The sequence below is a fragment of the Melanotaenia boesemani genome, chromosome 11 (assembly GCF_017639745.1).
Source record: "Melanotaenia boesemani isolate fMelBoe1 chromosome 11, fMelBoe1.pri, whole genome shotgun sequence".
Classification (NCBI taxonomy): Eukaryota; Metazoa; Chordata; class Actinopteri; order Atheriniformes; family Melanotaeniidae; genus Melanotaenia; species Melanotaenia boesemani.
The window spans coordinates 25,065,237-25,081,640 of NC_055692.1; the positions used below are offsets into that span (position 1 = coordinate 25,065,237).

Here is a 16,404-nt window from a genome sequence, read left to right on the forward strand (position 1 = left end):
GACAAGAGGTCAACAGCTGCAGCTCACACCTTGCTGGATGATTAGGAATGAACTGGATGGCTTACTGAGGTCATCAAGGCAGCTATTTGCAATTAACTCTTTCAAGCCTGAGGCAAAAACCTCCAATATCCCACACCTTGAGGTGGAGAAAAAGGGCATGTGGCAGTTAGCAACCTGTTATTAGTCTAAACAAGGAGAAGGAGCAGGAATGACCTCTTTAGGAGGAAGAGTAGTTTATGCTAAAGAGAAAGGATGTTAGGTCAAATATGTTGCGCATACACTCCTGCTTTGGCTTCACAATCTTTCTGTTGCTTCCAGGATGCCGAGACCGTCTGACACCAGACCATCAACTCCCATTTGATAAGATTCTGTAAGATGTTGGCTTGTCTGAGATGACACATACAGAATGGCACCGTGATGGGGAGGGAACCTGAACACTAATAACTAAATTATGCTGCTATCAGCAAGGAAATGTAACCAATCTACAATGTATAAAAGACAGTTTTAAAAATATTCCCAGCACCTCGGGCTGCCACAGAACACTAAGAAATGTACATCAAAGAATATGTACATAAGTGTATACTTGTGTATTCATATTTCTTGTTCTTTTTATGTAAAGCACATTGTGTTTACATGTGCTATAAAAATAAAATAGACATTCCCACTTTAGCTTTTTTTTTTTTTTTAAACAAACTAATAAAACTAATACTGGCAATGACAGAGCTGTTTGCTTACAAAAAGTACTGAACGCATAGGGAAACAGTTTGCCTCTATTTAAAGGCATCAAAATACCCCTACAAATACTTAAAAGTTCACTAATAAAAGTTGGAAATTACCCCAGTGCCATAGTATATAGAAAGAGTACCAATTTCCCACCTGATACAACATTTAATTTTACAAACTGCAAACCAAATAAACAGTCTACAAATACACACATAGGTTGAATGTCTTTATAGAGCTTTATTCTGAAGTAGAGCTGTGACATCCAAAAACACAAATATGTAGTTAATTCAGCCACTGAGTCATATTTTTATGTGGTGCAACATGATACACACACAAAAAATAACATTACTGAAGGCATGTTGAGACCCTCAAAGCCTTTTATCATGTTACCCATTATTTCGAAGGTATGACTTTAGTGCGCCATCTGCTGGTGAATATAAGAAACTGCACAAACTACAGGCTGATGGCAAACAAACATGTAACATAAACATTGTCAGCTGCATTGAATCCAAATTTTTACTTATAACCATAAAACTCCAGCACTGTTTGTCAAATATCTCTTGCATAACCCTAGTGTAAGTGGTAAAATAATACCAAAAGGTCTTAAGAGTTTTAAAAGAAAAACTAGTGACAGAACTTCCTCCAAATCCCAGATAAATTGTTTTTTTTTCTAGTGTTACAAATACTGATCTAAATATAGGGAAGTTCAGAGTTCAGAGATGTATCCTGTGTGGTTTCTTTGACTGCTCAATAAAAATCTAATGAAAAAGAAATTCATTAGAAAAACAGATTATGTTTTTACACATATCTACACAAAAAGCCTTAAATTAAGATGTAACATAAACGAAATGTGTAAGAAGCTTAATGCAGGCAACTGAAGAGTATTGCATACAGGTGTGGCTGCAACCCCACTGCTTTGTAACTGACCTGCATATGCATTTTTTTTTTTACTTTTAGACAAACATATTCCCCAGTATGTCCTTGTTTGTCTAATCTCCCTTTACCACTGTTGTGAAATTTTATGAATAACAAAAAAAACGGTTGTCGTGTTTTGTGACAAAAAAATGAAAAAAACCTCAAAACCCTTAGATGTCTATGTTTCCCAAAGAAATGAGGCAGATTTTCATTGGAAAATGGCTACAAATCTCCCAGTAAATGTGGAAATCATAATCCCTCTTGACCATATACACAAAATAAGCCTGGTAACAGGTAGAGTTTATAAATCGTCTCAGGAAAAATAAAATCTTAACTTGCTTTGGAAATTCTAGCAAAAAGTAAGACAACATCTTATTGATTCTCAAGTAGAGCCAAGAGGAAGGTCAGCACCATTAGGTGATTTGTACAGTCCAGGTTTGACAGGAAACAGATAAACAAATATACACATCATACAGATTTGTATTTGGCAAGACTTTTTTTCTTTTCTTTTTTTCTCTTTTAAACTGTTTAGCTTTTAAGAAGGCAGGAATGTGTCATACAGTGGGGAATGTTCAGTGTTCTCCCCTCTGCTGTCCAAGCAACATGAATTACTGCTGCAGTAAAGTGGCTGGAAGTGCCTGGCACAGTGAAAACTGGAGTTTATACATAGTTCTGACCACAATAATTCAGCTGAGATTGAAATGAGCGACTATTTGCACTAGCAGAACAAGCTCAAACACTAAACTCCATGTTTACACCATTTCTCAATTACGTAAAGACTTGGAACAGAATGCAGAGCGACACCTCCAAGTTTAAGATTAGAAAACATAAGACATCTGTTTCCCTGTAAGAAAAAAAAGGTTTAATTTCAGAAAAGCGCCCTACCGATTCAATGAATTACATCATTGCTGTGGTCATTTTAACTAGCAGGAATGGGTCCAGTGACAGGCTGCCCCCTAGTGACCCAACACCCTAATGAACTATAACGGTTTAAGAAGTTAAAACATGGAGCTTGTGTCAGGAGTTCACATCCTCTGCTGCTGTATTACTACTTAACAGTGTTGAATGAAACTGCCTTACCTGTGGCACCGTAACACTTTTTATTACAGACTTAGAAATACTAGAAATACCAGGAGAATATCTTGCTCCCAGCAACTCGGTAACTTGTCTCCAATGCAAACAAAATACTGAGTCCTCTGGTCTGAATAAGAATGCTGAGCATCAAGAGGCAACATCAGCTTCATGCTGACAAATGGCAAAAGCGTTTAAGTAGTTTTACACTGAATACAAAATGGTCCAATACAACAATAATAATAATTGTAGCAATGCTGGCCAGTCATGGACTTTGGAAAGGCTGGCTGTTTGTGGACCATAGCGTGCTGGTGCTTCATCTACACACACACACAAACACACACACACATACACACACACCTGTGGAGCTACAGGTATGTATCCTGCTCTGTGCTGCTAAGGCTTTGTGTGGATTGATGAAGAACAGATTCTTTGGCAGGGGGAAGGTCAGAGGGAGGCGCTCTCTGCTCGTGAGGCGAGTTTGTTTCAGTTTGTGGCACGATCTCCGGCGTCACGCTGCCATCTGCAGGTGGGGCAGGTGGTGGGGTATGTGGTGGGGCTGGTGGATCAGTGGATGATGGAGGAGGTGGGGGTTCACCAGGAAGAGGATATGGATTAAGGATCTCCTCAATGGGCTGGGATTTCTTGATGCTCTTCTTCTTCTTGCTCTTCCTCTTCTCGTCCTTCTTCAGCTGTGGAGTAGGCACCTCTAAAACAATAGTGGGGTTCTGTTGCAGGTCCTGGTGCCTGGGTGGCTCGGCCAACATGATGAGGCGAGCGCCATGCATTCTTGGAGGAGGTTTGAAATTCAATTCTCCACGGTTCTTCCTCCAGCGTTTGTGCTGAGAGTGATGCTCTCTTTCCACATCTCGCGCCGTCACTGGAACTTCGAGAATCTGCAAAAGGAAAATAGACACATAATCAAGTCACAGCTAACCTTAGATCATGATCTAAAAGAAATTGGGGGGGGGGGACCAGCCATTGATGGAAAATATCTTTCACGTTCAGCTGCTGTGATAAAAATGTGAACTTTTTCAGTAAATGCCAAAGGGCCTTAGGCTGCTCTGGACTAATTGTCACCCACAGTCATGACAGCCAATAATATAAGAGGGTGTATTGTTCAAGGAGACAGAGACTCTCACATAACTTGCTACAGGACCAGACACTGCACAGCCTGCACTCTGGTCAATATATCTGGGTATTGTCAATTTAACTCACTCTCAGACTCCACTGTTCTCTTTGCTTTATGTATGAGCTCTTACAGAGTCCTCTCCAACTCCATACCCACAATGAAACAACATTCTCTGCATCACTGGAGGATTGTGCAACATGACTTAATGTCATTAACAAACAACTGTTCCAGTCTTTGGAAGATCTTGGGATCAGCCTTTGTACATTTCACCCTGCTGTGTCCATTACTATTCCTGTAAGGAAAAGTAACTACTGCACCTCACTCAAAAAAAGTTAATATACCACATAGTAACCAGCTAGGCTGGACAGATTATATTCCTTTTCATACCACTCTTTCACTGACGCACATTTTAGCAGAGTGACCCTTAAACACCTTAGCAGTTCAAGGATGTATCTTTAATTGGCAACCCTGATATGTCCTTTACTCTTACCTCTCGCACAAGAAAGCCCTCCTGCATGTATCTAGGATCTATGGCCCTGAGATGTTCCATGGTCTCATACAGGCCCTGGCAGGCCTTCAGCTTCTCCCGAGTTCCCAATGTGCACTTAAGCAGCACCAAACCCACACGAAATATTATCTTGACTCCTGAAGGATGGAGAAGAATCCAATAAGTGAGCATCAGCGTGCAGATATTGTGATGTTCTGCTTTTGTTTAACACCAACATGCTCCAAAAAAAAAACAAAAAAAAAAACAAAAAACAGCTGCTCTTACCATCACAGAGGAACATGTCCCAGACACGTAACACAGAAGCCCAGGGAAGGGTTCTGGAGAAGGCACACATAAACCACTCAGTCATGTAGAGGATGGGATCAATCTTATGTTTCTCCAGATGCCGGTAAGCTAGCGGACAGAAGCGTCGCAGCAGAGCAAACAGAATTTCTCCATCTAACTGTATAGCTTCCTAAAAAAAGGCAGAAACAAACACAAACAGTGATGTCTTTATTTCTAAGAAATGAAACCTCACGGACATGAGGACGTTACTCAATTAAACCAAATGTTAAAGGGATCAATTTCCTTAACTGTTTCTCCATTTTGTTGCTCCATACTTTGTTGTCACAATGACATATTTTATTGGCAAGCATTTGAAATGAATTCTAGTGTAACTTAATTACACTAGATTGTTACTATAAATCATGATACAACAAAAGAGACAACACCCCACAGGTTTCATCAGGGAGCTGTAACCACAATATGCGTTTGACTGTGTTTGGTTACAGCTTGTTCTGTGTGAGGACATTAAGTCTAGTTTAAATGGTAAACTAAACATATCCCAATTTAACTGCAATTACAAAAAGCCTAGTTTGTGAGGAAAATAAGGTGGAATCCTCTTTTGAGGATGTTACTCTGCAAGCTTTTGTGAGTTTCAGTCTCACCAAGCCAGGACTGTAGTAACCAGGAAGAAACTTCTCACAGATTTGGACCAGGCCCCAGAAAGCATCCTGTGGAAACAAATACAGATGATGTAAGAAATCACACTGTTCATTTTAGAGGACATGTCTCTGCTTGTATGGAAGGTCGATAACACTGGAAATGTTTATTTTGACCATATAGTAAAGTCTTCAAACACACAAGCACATGTTCTGTTTTGCTGTAATGAAGAAATGTCCACAACAGCAAAACATTAGTCTCTAGTTCATCTCCACCATACAGTACAGATAGGCCTGTCACGATAACAAATTTAGCTGTACGATAAATTTTCTCAGAAATTATCACGATAAACGATAATATTGCGCAGAGCGCTAATGTGTCATTTTGAGACCATTCTCAACTAATATAGTGACATATGCCGTAATAATGCAAGTACACATTTTCAAAGGTCAATAAACTAAATAAATAAAAGCGCCTTTTTCACATACGCCGGGATGCCGGCCCAAAAGTTATGCGGCCCACTGGGAATCCTCCCAAACCTCTCGATTAGCCGGCATTGCTCTTAATGTGTATTTTGTCATATACGGTAGTATATAGGCTGATTCTATTTGCGTAATGTGCCTGCGGATTACAGGGGTTATTACGGTAGACCAGGAAGTGGGGGCTTTGTACTGACGTCGTAAGCTAGAATGTGTGTGTTCTGCTTACATGTGGGAAGCAGCGAAACAATAAAAGAGGAGATGCTTGCATCTATTATTTACATATTTCAGCATGAGAATCGGAGGTTTAGCGCGAGAGCGTGAGAAGCCACTTAAATACGCAAGTCTCACGGCCATTGCGTGTTGGCAGCCGTGCAAAACAAATGCGGCTTACCGGCTCGTGCTGCAACATGCTGCAGTCAAGTGTGACACTAGAGAGATCACTCCGCAAGAAACCAGAGCGTTTAGTCGAAATACTCCATAGTGAAACCTATTGTCATACACAGTCTATGGTAAAGGGGGGACGAAAAAAAATTATCGCGGCCGGCAAACTTATCGTGCTCTTATTTTCTTATCGTTCAATTAATTGACTTATTGCTTATCGCGACAGGCCTAAGTACAGAATAACAGAAGTAGCTCAGCAACTGTAAAATCACCTTAAATATTCAAAACACAACACTTTTAAGAGATGTGAAAACAAATCATTTAGAAAAACTTCACTGGAAATGACAAGTAACAGTAAATGAAACTTGCAGCAACAATGTGAACTACAGTAAATTTTTTAACTTTGAAGTGTAGTTTTTTATCTGCACTTACAGTACTGCCAGTTAGCTAAACTGTGTGAACTTAGTGATAAAATGAGATGTGAACGGAGTAATTTTCTCAGTTTTAGACCTAAGTGCTGCATTTGCGTGCACACAGAATGGCCAGAGGAACTGAAAAAACATTAACTGTGTGACTTCTCAAAGGTGACGCTACAGGAAGATCAGTGACCAAGTACAAACACAACTGCAGCAGCAGCAGAGCTGCGTTGACTTAACCTAACAAAGTGACAGAAAAACATTCAACATAAACAAATGCAGACCACAGCAAGAAATGCAAATATTATTACAGTGACACACACGAAGCAACTCGCTCTATACAGGATTCTGCCAGCAGCATTATATTATTGTGGGTTTAAAAAACCCTGATCTTTTGTGAAGTCACCAAGTCTAATATCAACGTGTTCTTAAGATGTCATGAAGCTTAAAAATAGTCTCTGGAACAGCTCAAGATTTATCTGCATATTATATCAGTACAGTTTGTCTCTCTGCTATTAAGCTAAAAATAGACTTGTCCAAGCTCACACATTGAAAGCAAGCCTCAGAAAAAGATAAAAAGTGCCTAATTTTTTTTAACTTAAGGTTCTTAGATTTAAGGTCTGAAGTAGCTCTTCAGAATAGGACATCTACACTAGAAAAACCAGATGAGTGTGTGGATAGTGGAGAGAAGTCATGTAGCACCTCAGCAGGCATGTGCATTAGCAACACAGCAGCAATTGGAGCCTGGGCCTGGCAATATCCCTCCTCTGGTCTGTAGAGAGTGTAGGCCTTAAGAACACGTAACAGATCCTGCTGCCTGCACAGGGTTACAAAATTTAGATAAATTATGTCAGACACGACACAATCATTAATTATGGTGTGAATTGTCACATTACATCACATCAGACAGCTTACCCGTGTCCTCCTCGTGATACAAACATCTCATGAAATGGAAACTGACGATGGAGATCTTTCTCAATCACGTCAAGCCATTTGGGGTCCCCTGGCTGACTATCCAACTCCTGACAAAGCACATGGAGGGCATGTGAGATCCATTTACAGCAGTAACAGCACTGATAATGACATTTTACATTGTAATAATGTAGAATGGAGATTTCATGGTTCAACAACCCAATTAATACCTCATGAATTGTAAACATCAAGCCTTCGTGTGTAAATTAGAAATTCAGCAGTTCATGTTAGACTGTAAACTGACCAACATAAAAGTGAACTGGCTCTAACTTCACGCAACAATCAGGTTTCAGCTTAACCAAAGAGGTACCACCAGTGTATGACCACAGTTTCAGTAACAATTTCAAATGAAATTTCAAAATGAAATGAGCCCAAAACAGCATCAATGCAGCTGTGTGGAGGAAGTGAAAGAAGAAAGCGTCTGACCTCAAACTTTCCTTGGTTCTGCTCCTTCTTTACCTTCCCTCCTGATAAGTACAGCCATGCACGACCTCGCAGGGCAGGAGGAATTCCCTTCTGGCACCGTAGTCTCACCTGGGACACAGAGTAATGCCTTAACAAATCAAATAATACAACAAGGTGCAAGTGTGACAATGGTTTTACATAAGATATAAGATATAATCATAAAGCAATAGTAAAGGTAATGGACATGGTTCTTTCTGTTGGTTCCCTTTTTGTTTTTGTGAGGTTCAAAAAAACTGAATGGCAGTTTTTGTGGAAACAAACAAAAAAACAAAACAAAAGAAGAACAACAACAATAAGATCAGTAAGAGAACAATAAGAGTATACTCTAATGTGTGGTCTGATTACATAAACACTATATCACATAGATTGGATTCTTAAACACAACATATTAACACAAATACATACAGATATTGTTTAAAAAAAATCACTTCTTTGCTTGGATCTGAGGCTGCAAAGGAAAAAAAAACGTACGTGGGATCAAAGTGCAATTACATGCCTTAACTCTAAGTATAACTTGTGATAGCAATGAGCTTTGCTGGACAGTCACAGACCAGTCTTGATGCAACAGACTGGCTGAACTGGAGTAAACATTTCAGTGACCATTTTGTGACTTTTCCCCCCCCTTTTATGTTGTTTTCCCCCCTTTTAAGGAGAGTACATCTTTTAATGTAATCTTTGCAAATATTTTCAATCATAAGAACAATGGGGGATTTGATTCTCTGACCATAACACAACATGCAAATAACAGGTTACTTCTAAATTTACTTTGTCCTCTCATGATCAAAATGTTTGGGCGTATCTTTAACTTATACTCGCATCAGTTGGCTCATGCAAAGTCAGCATAGCTCCACCCTTAATCTGAGACTGTCAATTTGTCACATGGTACATGGGGTGCTAAAGACTTGGGTTGTGTCCTGGCTTGCTGCTGACTCATTGAAATGAGGTGTAGTTACAGTTACGCTGATTGCTGAGAGCGTTTCAGACAGAACTTGCTAGACAAGTGGATCTCCAAAACAATGTGTCCACAAAATCTTTTCCTTGTGCAATCAAATAGTTGAAGCACTTGCATTGTTTGGACATGTGCATAAAACTAGTCAGCCCCAAAAATCAGTTTCCTGGAGACAATCGTAATGACATTTATGTATCAGCAACAGTGCAATGGAAGACATACAAAGCATCCACTAAACAGTTTGTCTTGTTAATAAGTACTGCTGACCTTATTGAATCTCTTAATCATCCACTTGTCCCAGTGGCTGAGCATGTCCAACCACTTCACCTCCCTTTGTCTGAGCACCTCTGGGGGCAAATCTTGAGCTCTGGACATACAGTGGAGACAAAATGCAAAATACTATTTTTATATATAGCACAAGAAATCACATAAAAAATTAACTGTAGAATGTTTTCATGCAGTAAAACTCACATTATATTCTCCAATAGGAAAGCAAGACATAGGCGAGTTAGACCTACATTATGAGTGAAGTCATGCTTTAACTGAACTATGTAATTATATCACTGGCACAAGCCTGTAATTGCAGGGTGAAAATGTTTTCAAAGAGTAGCCCTTTTTTAAAATTTAGAATAGCCCTCTCTCAGTTAAAAGTGTCTGGTGGATAAGTGCAAGATGTTATACCCCAGCTACCGCTTCAAAAAACCCTTAAACAGTTGCTAAGTTACTTTTATGCCCAAGCAGTGTAAGCTAAAACCTGGGTTTGAGACCATCTATAGGACCAAGCCAAAAGAGGCCCTGTAGTAAAGGGGCTCCTGAGCTGTGGCTCCAAGCGAGTCTGCCAAAAACTTCAGAAAACAGGAAACTCCTTGCCAGCTGGTGCTTGGCACAATTTTCACTCTCTCCATCCACTAGCTGAGCTCTGTAATGCAGGCTTTAGGCATGCAGTTACAAAAATGGGGGGGAGAATAAAAGACCTTCTTAGAAAAGGAAAAGAATAAAAATAAATAAATAAAAATAAATGTATGCTGCTTGAAAGGCCATGAATGACTATTCAAACTAAACAGCCAGCCACATCGAAGTCCTCTTTCAAGCCTCCTCCATTAAAGGGTTGTGTGCCAAATATCTATTTTTGTAACATTATATGAAAAAGTTTAGAAAAACTATGGTGATTTTTATTACATTCGTCTGCCTGCTTCTTGCCATATTCTACTTATATTTACCATGCTTTGAGAGGAAAATAGTGGACATAAAAAAATAAACACACAACACATACATACACACTGTGCCACGCAGCTGGTTTGGGAGCCCTGTTGTTCAGAGGCGTCTACTCAATGCCATCTTCCGAACTTGTGACATTTTATCACGATTATGAAATTATTGTTGATTAAATTGCTTACATCACCTTTGTTTAAGTAAACTGGGCGTACTCTTGCAAGACACATTTAAAGTTAATGGGGATGAATCACTGTTAGACATAAAACAAACTTACGACTCCTCCGAGTACTGCTGTGCCCCACCAATAAATCCATATTTATCGGTTTGCCTTTCACTGGTGAAGCCGTTGATCTCTGAGTCAGATCCCAAAGAGCTTTCATCGTCAATATGAATGCTGCTAATAGTCCTGATGCTCCTTGTGTCCAATGATTGACGGCCGTTCTCTATTTTGGCCATAGCAGCAGGAAAGCTAGCTGGCTAGCCAGGGTAGCTAACGTCAGCAAGCTTTTTGACAGCCCAAAGTCAATCAAACTGCACCGACGCCATGATTTCAAGACGTGAACAAAACTTTCTAACTATTGTTATGTTTGTAAATATATTTGCGCGTCTATTGCCAGGCCACATTAAACATGTTATGCATTTGCTAGTACAATTAACTTGAGTCCGAATTAACATTAGCTTGCTAATATTGTTAGCTTTAACTGCTCGTACATTAATCCGATCTAAAACTACTTCTAAACTGACCCTACCTTTAATAAACGAATGTTACATGGTGGTCTCGGTTTTTGTAAATTATTTATTCTATTCTGCTCCTGGTTTGGTGCGCTGCCCTGTTATACCGAGTGCTGAACATAGTCTGCTTCGACCAGAAACTCGAGTCTACAATCTCAGCTTGGTTTTTACCGAAGTTATGTTATGGTTACCCCTAGTGGCTGCCAAGAAGAATGAAATAAATCCTATATCGCTCTTCATATACTGTATCATGTGGTCTCTGGCATCTTTTCTAAACCCAAATCTAGATGTAGTCTATGTAATGTGCATTTTAATAGTGTGATTAGTTTCCAAACTTGACATTTCATTTAATAGCAACAAAAGCACATTTTATTTTTCAGCTCCTTTATTAAAACAAATTAACAATACAGGGCTCTACACGTTCTTGCAAGTTACATGTTTATTTAACTTCAACAATGACATGGACATATTAAGAGTTTAATCAATATTGTAGTAGGGCAGAGAATATATCTTTTACCATTCAATAACAGCATGCCTATCACACTGAGGTGTGTAAACAATGCAAACGTTACCATGACATTAAAATGACATGACAGGACTGAGACATCAATTTTTCCTTCTTGCAGAAAAGCTCACTTCTTTCTTCCACCTCTCTCCTTCAGAGCCAAATGGATGATAGAACCGTTGTTCATGTTGTAATAAGCCAAGGAGTTGGAATCCTTAATGAAAATGCCCTATAAAAAAATAGAAACAATATATTAGTTATTTTCATTTATTCAGATAAAAAAAGCTTAGATGAAATTAAATATATTTACCTCATACTGCAACTTCTGTTTTCCTGCTGGCATGCCTGTGGCTTCATGGATTTTGACTTTAATAACAGACACCTGTGGAGACATTACAATTGCATATCCATAAAAATGGAGTGTACATGCATGCATTCACTCACAAAAAAAACAGAAAGTGGTTTCAGGAAGAAAATAAATAAACATAAAATCACTTGCACACCTGGTCTGTAAGCGGAACAGTGAAATTCAGCACTTGGCCATTCAGCTTCCATTCGGTTTTGTCCTGCATGTTGGGGACTTGTACTTTAACTGCCACAGGACCCTGGAGACAGAAAAAAAAAAAAATTTATAAATAATATAAAAAAAGATCTTACTGAATGACAGCTCAGATGTTACAATTGATCACATGTATTCAGGTTAAATTGTTACTGAAAATGTTTGCTTAGTTTTTTAAATTATTGCAAATAAGGCCATAAATTATCACTGCGTTCACAAAAATTAATAATCCATATAAGCCATCGCTTATTATCCTTTATTTCTTTTTCTCTTGGCAAGTTAAACAGGTTTTGCCAGTCTAGGATTCAATCCTGTGCACTGAATGTTGTTTACGTGCAAGTTATGAACTGAGCCCTTGTGTAAAATGAGACGATGGCATTGGTAATTTACAAATGTAAAGCTGGATATTTTAATATATTGCTGTTCCACCAAACCTTGTTTCTGCGAAGGAACTCCTCTTCTGGAATGAGGTTGTCCTCCGTCTTCATCTTCTTGCTGATGGGCTCATCGTCATGAGGAGGAGGTGGGTGGGCAGGAGGTGCAGGAGCGCTTGGTGGTTGTGGTACTGGAGGAGCAGGCACAAACGCTGAGAAGAAACAGGTTTTTATTTTTAAGTTAAAAAGATTTACAAAAAAGAAAAAAGAAGACATGATTTGCCAAAAAGTTCAATTGATAGATTAGCACAAAGTATCTGTTCACTTTACAATGAATATTGTGAATGTTTCTGAAAGCTGTTGGGAAACCTTCATCTTACCAGTTGGAACAACCATGGGGGGTGGTCTGGGAGCCATGACGTGTGGTGCTGATGGTGGCATGGGAACCACATTGATGCGAGGAGCAGGAATCATTGGAGGCATCGATGTTATAACTTGCCCTGGTGCAAGGCGCACCACTGGAGAAACAGGGGGTCTTGGAATTACAGGTACAGCAGACAAGAGAGTGGTGCGCACTGGAGGTGCCATCTGTTCGTAAACCATATTTGAGTTATAAAAAGGCACAAATTCTTAACAAAAGCTTTACTGTTTTTCTTTCTTTTCTTAAGGACAGCAACTCACAGATAAAGGTGGGCGAGGGATTGGTGTTGGGGGAGGACTGGGTTTAGGCAAACTGACTGCAGATGAGGGCATGGGGGGTGGCTGATGAATTTCACTTGGTTTGCTTGGGCCAATTTTCTCCTTAGTGTCATCTTCTCCCACTAGTCCTTTGGCCTTGTGAATGGCTTCAATTTGCTCTTGAAGAGTGATATTGGCTTGTGCTGCCTGCTGTGTACGAGCCATGCTTCCTGAGTGGCCATCCCAGGTTACCTGACGAGGGCAAAAGAACAAAAAAGTTGCAGGTACAAAGAGACACTGTCATAAACCATCACCTTTTTTTCTGTAATTTTTCAGGATGAAAAGTGTGCTGACTTCATTTCATGCAACTCAAGACATTAAACTAGAAATGTGCAGTGAAACCCTTCAACTGTTCTCACCTTTTCCTCTGGCTTCTGGATTTCTTCTTCACCGATCTTTTTACCTATGGCTGTCTCCTCAACACCAAAGATATCAGTACGCCTCTCAGCAAGTTGTTTCAAGCTGCTTTCGATATCCAAACCAGGTGCATAGACTTCATCTTCTGTCTGCCTGTCTCTGATGCTGCGGTCTCTTTGCTCCAGCCAGCGTGGATCCAGCAGACCAATTCGCATGTGCTCTTGCATCTTACTGGCTGGGATCTTCTCACCAGTAATTGGTGAGATGAGATACTCATCTGGAGTTGACACTGAGGGTGGAGGCTTAGAAGCTGTGGGGAAAGAGAGCATGAGTTTAACACACATTGTACATAGTAATGGCTTGTTATACACTTGATCCTGTCTGATCTGAGGATACGTGTTACCTTTTGGATCATAGTCCTTGCGAATAATAACCTGGTCTGGAGTAGGAGGCAGTGGGGGTGGCATGGGGTTGTCTGGTGGCAGGGGAGCCTTCACACCTTCATCCTCATCATCAGATCCCTGAAGAGGCAGCAGAGTAATGGTGTTACCAGCAGTTGATATTTATGTATATAGTTTAAAACATTAGATTAGCAAAGGAGATGGAAAATAAAAAATAAATAAATGAATACTTTTGCACTTAAACCATAACTATCCAACTTTGGTCTCCTTAAGTAATTGCTTCAAAAATCTTAACCTCATCCATGTCCTGGACTTGGGTGTCTTGATCAGGTTGTGAAAGGTGACCATCAGCCCGTTTCTCCCGTTCATCCTCTTCATCCTCACTCTCAACCTCCATCTCCACTTCCTCACTTTCTCCATACTTCTCATAACGCTCCTGGATAAGGATGCGAGCACCAAGCTCCTCTGGAGTTGTTGGTGGGGGGAAGTGGCCTTGGGAAATAAATAACCATAATAAGATTAACAATTCTTGCAACATTTTGGGACTCAACTGTTGATGTTCATTGTAGTTAAACTACCTTGCTCATTGGGCTGGAAATCAACAGTCTCCACCACTACAAAGTCATGCCAGTCGATTTGCGCATATGCCACTCGTTCTTTTTCTCTTTCCTCTTCCTCCTTCTTTCTCTGACGCTCCTGGTACTTTGCCCACTCCACACGATACCGCACCTGTTTGTGCCATAAGATAGACATAATTACCCAGGAGAAATAATCTGTTTACCAATTAGTTGGACAGTTTCTGCTTAAACAGAATACCTGGTCCATAACCTCTTTTGGGTTCTCAGCCTCTTTCTTGAGCTTGGTCAATAAGCCTTTGGGTGGGATCAGTATCTTAAAGTTGAGAGACAAGATAATGATACTGTTAACCATCACCATCCAAACCAAAAACACCAATAAAAATCTAATAAAATAGTTTGTTAGGTTACCTTTGTGTACTGTTCAACCAGTTTAGTAAAGTAGTTGAAGAGGCTGTGTTGTGGCCGCAAAAAGTCAAACTGGTAGTTCCTCTGTTCTTTCTGCATAAGCTGAGTGAGAAATTGACGGCCATTGCGAGCAACAAACTGGGCAGTGAGTTTTACGACATCCAGGTCAAATGCTGAAATTGATGGAGGGTCTGCAATGAACTCAAACTCAGGGGGAGGCTCTTTGGGAACCACAGTCTCCTGAATCACCTGTGACTGCACCTATTGATAAATAGAAAACAACAGTCATTAGAAGATTTACTAATCGTAAGCAACTAAAAATAAACTTAGAATTAATGCTTACTTTTTGCTGTGGCGGCTGCATAGGCGGCAGCTGCATAACCTTAGGAACGGCTGCAGATGGTTCTTGTGCTTTACCCTCTTTAAATTCGTTGACTTTGTGACGATAGTAAGCATGATAAGGATCATTGGGGTTGAGGAAATTAAACTTTGGATTGTTGATCTCATTCTGACGGATTCTGGCTTCAAACTCAGGCCCATTCCTGTGAGATGACAAGAGCAGAGTTATGCTACGAACAAAAACGCATTTAACATAGCTGCTGTATATAAACATTTAGAATAACCAACCTGGCAACAAAACTGGCTGTTTTGTCAACAATATTTCGGACCTCTGGAGGTGGATATATGATGCCAACAATTGGTTTGGTGGCTGGCGTTTCTTCTGCTGGTGCATCATTCTATGGCAAGATTTACCATCACCAACCAGTTTAAACAAGATTTACATGAAGACTTGAACATAGAGATTTTCAAACTTAAATCACACAAGACATTTTAACTAATAAAAACGTTATTTAATCGGTTTAAGGCCATTTTAAGTGTTAAAAACCCACGAGATTTAATGTTTTAATAATAACAACAACAACAACAATAATAATAATAAGCTGTGGATAAACTATTTCACTGTAATGGCGAAAAAAATGGTACTAAAAAGGAAAAGGCATAAAAGAACTCAGTGAGCAAAACAAAGTAATTACAACTGTTTTTCTTGAAATCAATGTCAAAGTTAGTTTCACCACCAAAAAATCGCGCTGTACTGAAATGTAGTTATGTCTCAGCAGATATCTACAAGCTTATTTTATCTTCAGATACCCTGACTAAACGAGAGCATCACTGCTAACAAAGTTAGCACGTTGCGCTTTATGCATCTTACACAAAAGTGGACGCTGGGAGCCAGAATTAACTTATCTTCAATTAAATTCGTCCGTTGTGACTAAATGGGTCAATATTACTACAGTTGAAAGACCGAGTTGACGTTATTTATTAACTGCCAACAGACGACGTGTGCTAGCTTCACTGCTAACATTAGCTAACTTAAAGCGTTACCTTGTCGTTGGGCTCCGGCTGAACTATTTGAACAGGCCCAGGCGGCATGGCTGTATCTTTTTGTGAAAGCTACCTATGAACAGCCAGCCAACAAGAAGATGGTGAGTATCTTCAAAGTATTTCTACTATATATTTAGAAAGAAACGCAATTCGCTTTAACTTCGCACTTAATTTATCTACGGTTAAATAGTTGGCACGACGCGGTTTCCTTGACCCAATGGA

The 16,404-nt window shown here is 39.7% G+C and overlaps 2 protein-coding genes across 3 annotated transcripts; both read right to left on the reverse strand.

Annotated features, from left to right (window-relative positions):
• Window positions 1-945: 945 nt before the first annotated feature.
• Window positions 946-11,075, reverse strand: LOC121649230 (TBC1 domain family member 10A-like). The gene is made up of 9 exons (XM_041999886.1): window positions 10,425-11,075; window positions 9,203-9,302; window positions 7,948-8,055; window positions 7,465-7,571; window positions 7,252-7,366; window positions 5,276-5,341; window positions 4,614-4,803; window positions 4,332-4,486; window positions 946-3,605 (listed from the first exon to the last, which is right to left on the reverse strand). Exons 1-9 carry the CDS (start codon window positions 10,604-10,606, stop codon window positions 3,078-3,080), a joined length of 1,551 nt encoding a protein of 516 aa, XP_041855820.1. The 5' UTR covers window positions 10,607-11,075; the 3' UTR covers window positions 946-3,077.
• Window positions 11,076-11,255: 180 nt separating this feature from the next.
• On the reverse strand, window positions 11,256-16,383 carry sf3a1 (splicing factor 3a, subunit 1). 2 transcript variants are annotated; one of them, XM_041999105.1, is made up of 15 exons: window positions 16,183-16,383; window positions 15,427-15,536; window positions 15,143-15,341; window positions 14,803-15,054; window positions 14,633-14,707; window positions 14,395-14,545; window positions 14,112-14,308; window positions 13,819-13,936; window positions 13,418-13,725; window positions 13,002-13,250; window positions 12,701-12,908; window positions 12,381-12,532; window positions 11,891-11,992; window positions 11,698-11,769; window positions 11,256-11,616 (listed from the first exon to the last, which is right to left on the reverse strand). In XM_041999105.1, the coding sequence occupies exons 1-15, from the start codon at window positions 16,228-16,230 to the stop codon at window positions 11,515-11,517; spliced, it is 2,343 nt and encodes a 780-aa protein (XP_041855039.1). In that variant the 5' UTR covers window positions 16,231-16,383; the 3' UTR covers window positions 11,256-11,514. The 2 variants fall into 2 exon arrangements, with proteins under 2 accessions (XP_041855039.1, XP_041855038.1); XM_041999104.1 differs by having other exon boundaries at window positions 14,803-15,060.
• Between the last annotated feature and the right edge of the window lie 21 nt (window positions 16,384-16,404).

Bases quoted from the DNA above. Each gene is read 5' to 3' on its own strand.
- LOC121649230 (XM_041999886.1), bottom strand. From the start codon at position 10,606: ATGGCCAAAATAGAGAACGGCCGTCAATCATTGGACACAAGGAGCATC. The intron at 4,804-5,275 runs GTGAGACTGAAA...GCCTTTTTTTAG, and splicing joins GTTACTACAGTCCTGGCTTG to GAAGCTATACAGTTAGATGG. The intron at 4,487-4,613 runs GTAAGAGCAGCT...TCCATCCTTCAG, and splicing joins GGACATGTTCCTCTGTGATG to GAGTCAAGATAATATTTCGT.
- sf3a1 (XM_041999104.1), bottom strand. From the start codon at position 16,230: ATGCCGCCTGGGCCTGTTCAAATAGTTCAGCCGGAGCCCAACGACAAG. The intron at 15,061-15,142 runs GTAAGCATTAAT...ATTTATCAATAG, and splicing joins TGCAGCCGCCACAGCAAAAA to GTGCAGTCACAGGTGATTCA. The intron at 14,708-14,802 runs GTAACCTAACAA...CTCAACTTTAAG, and splicing joins TGGTTGAACAGTACACAAAG to ATACTGATCCCACCCAAAGG.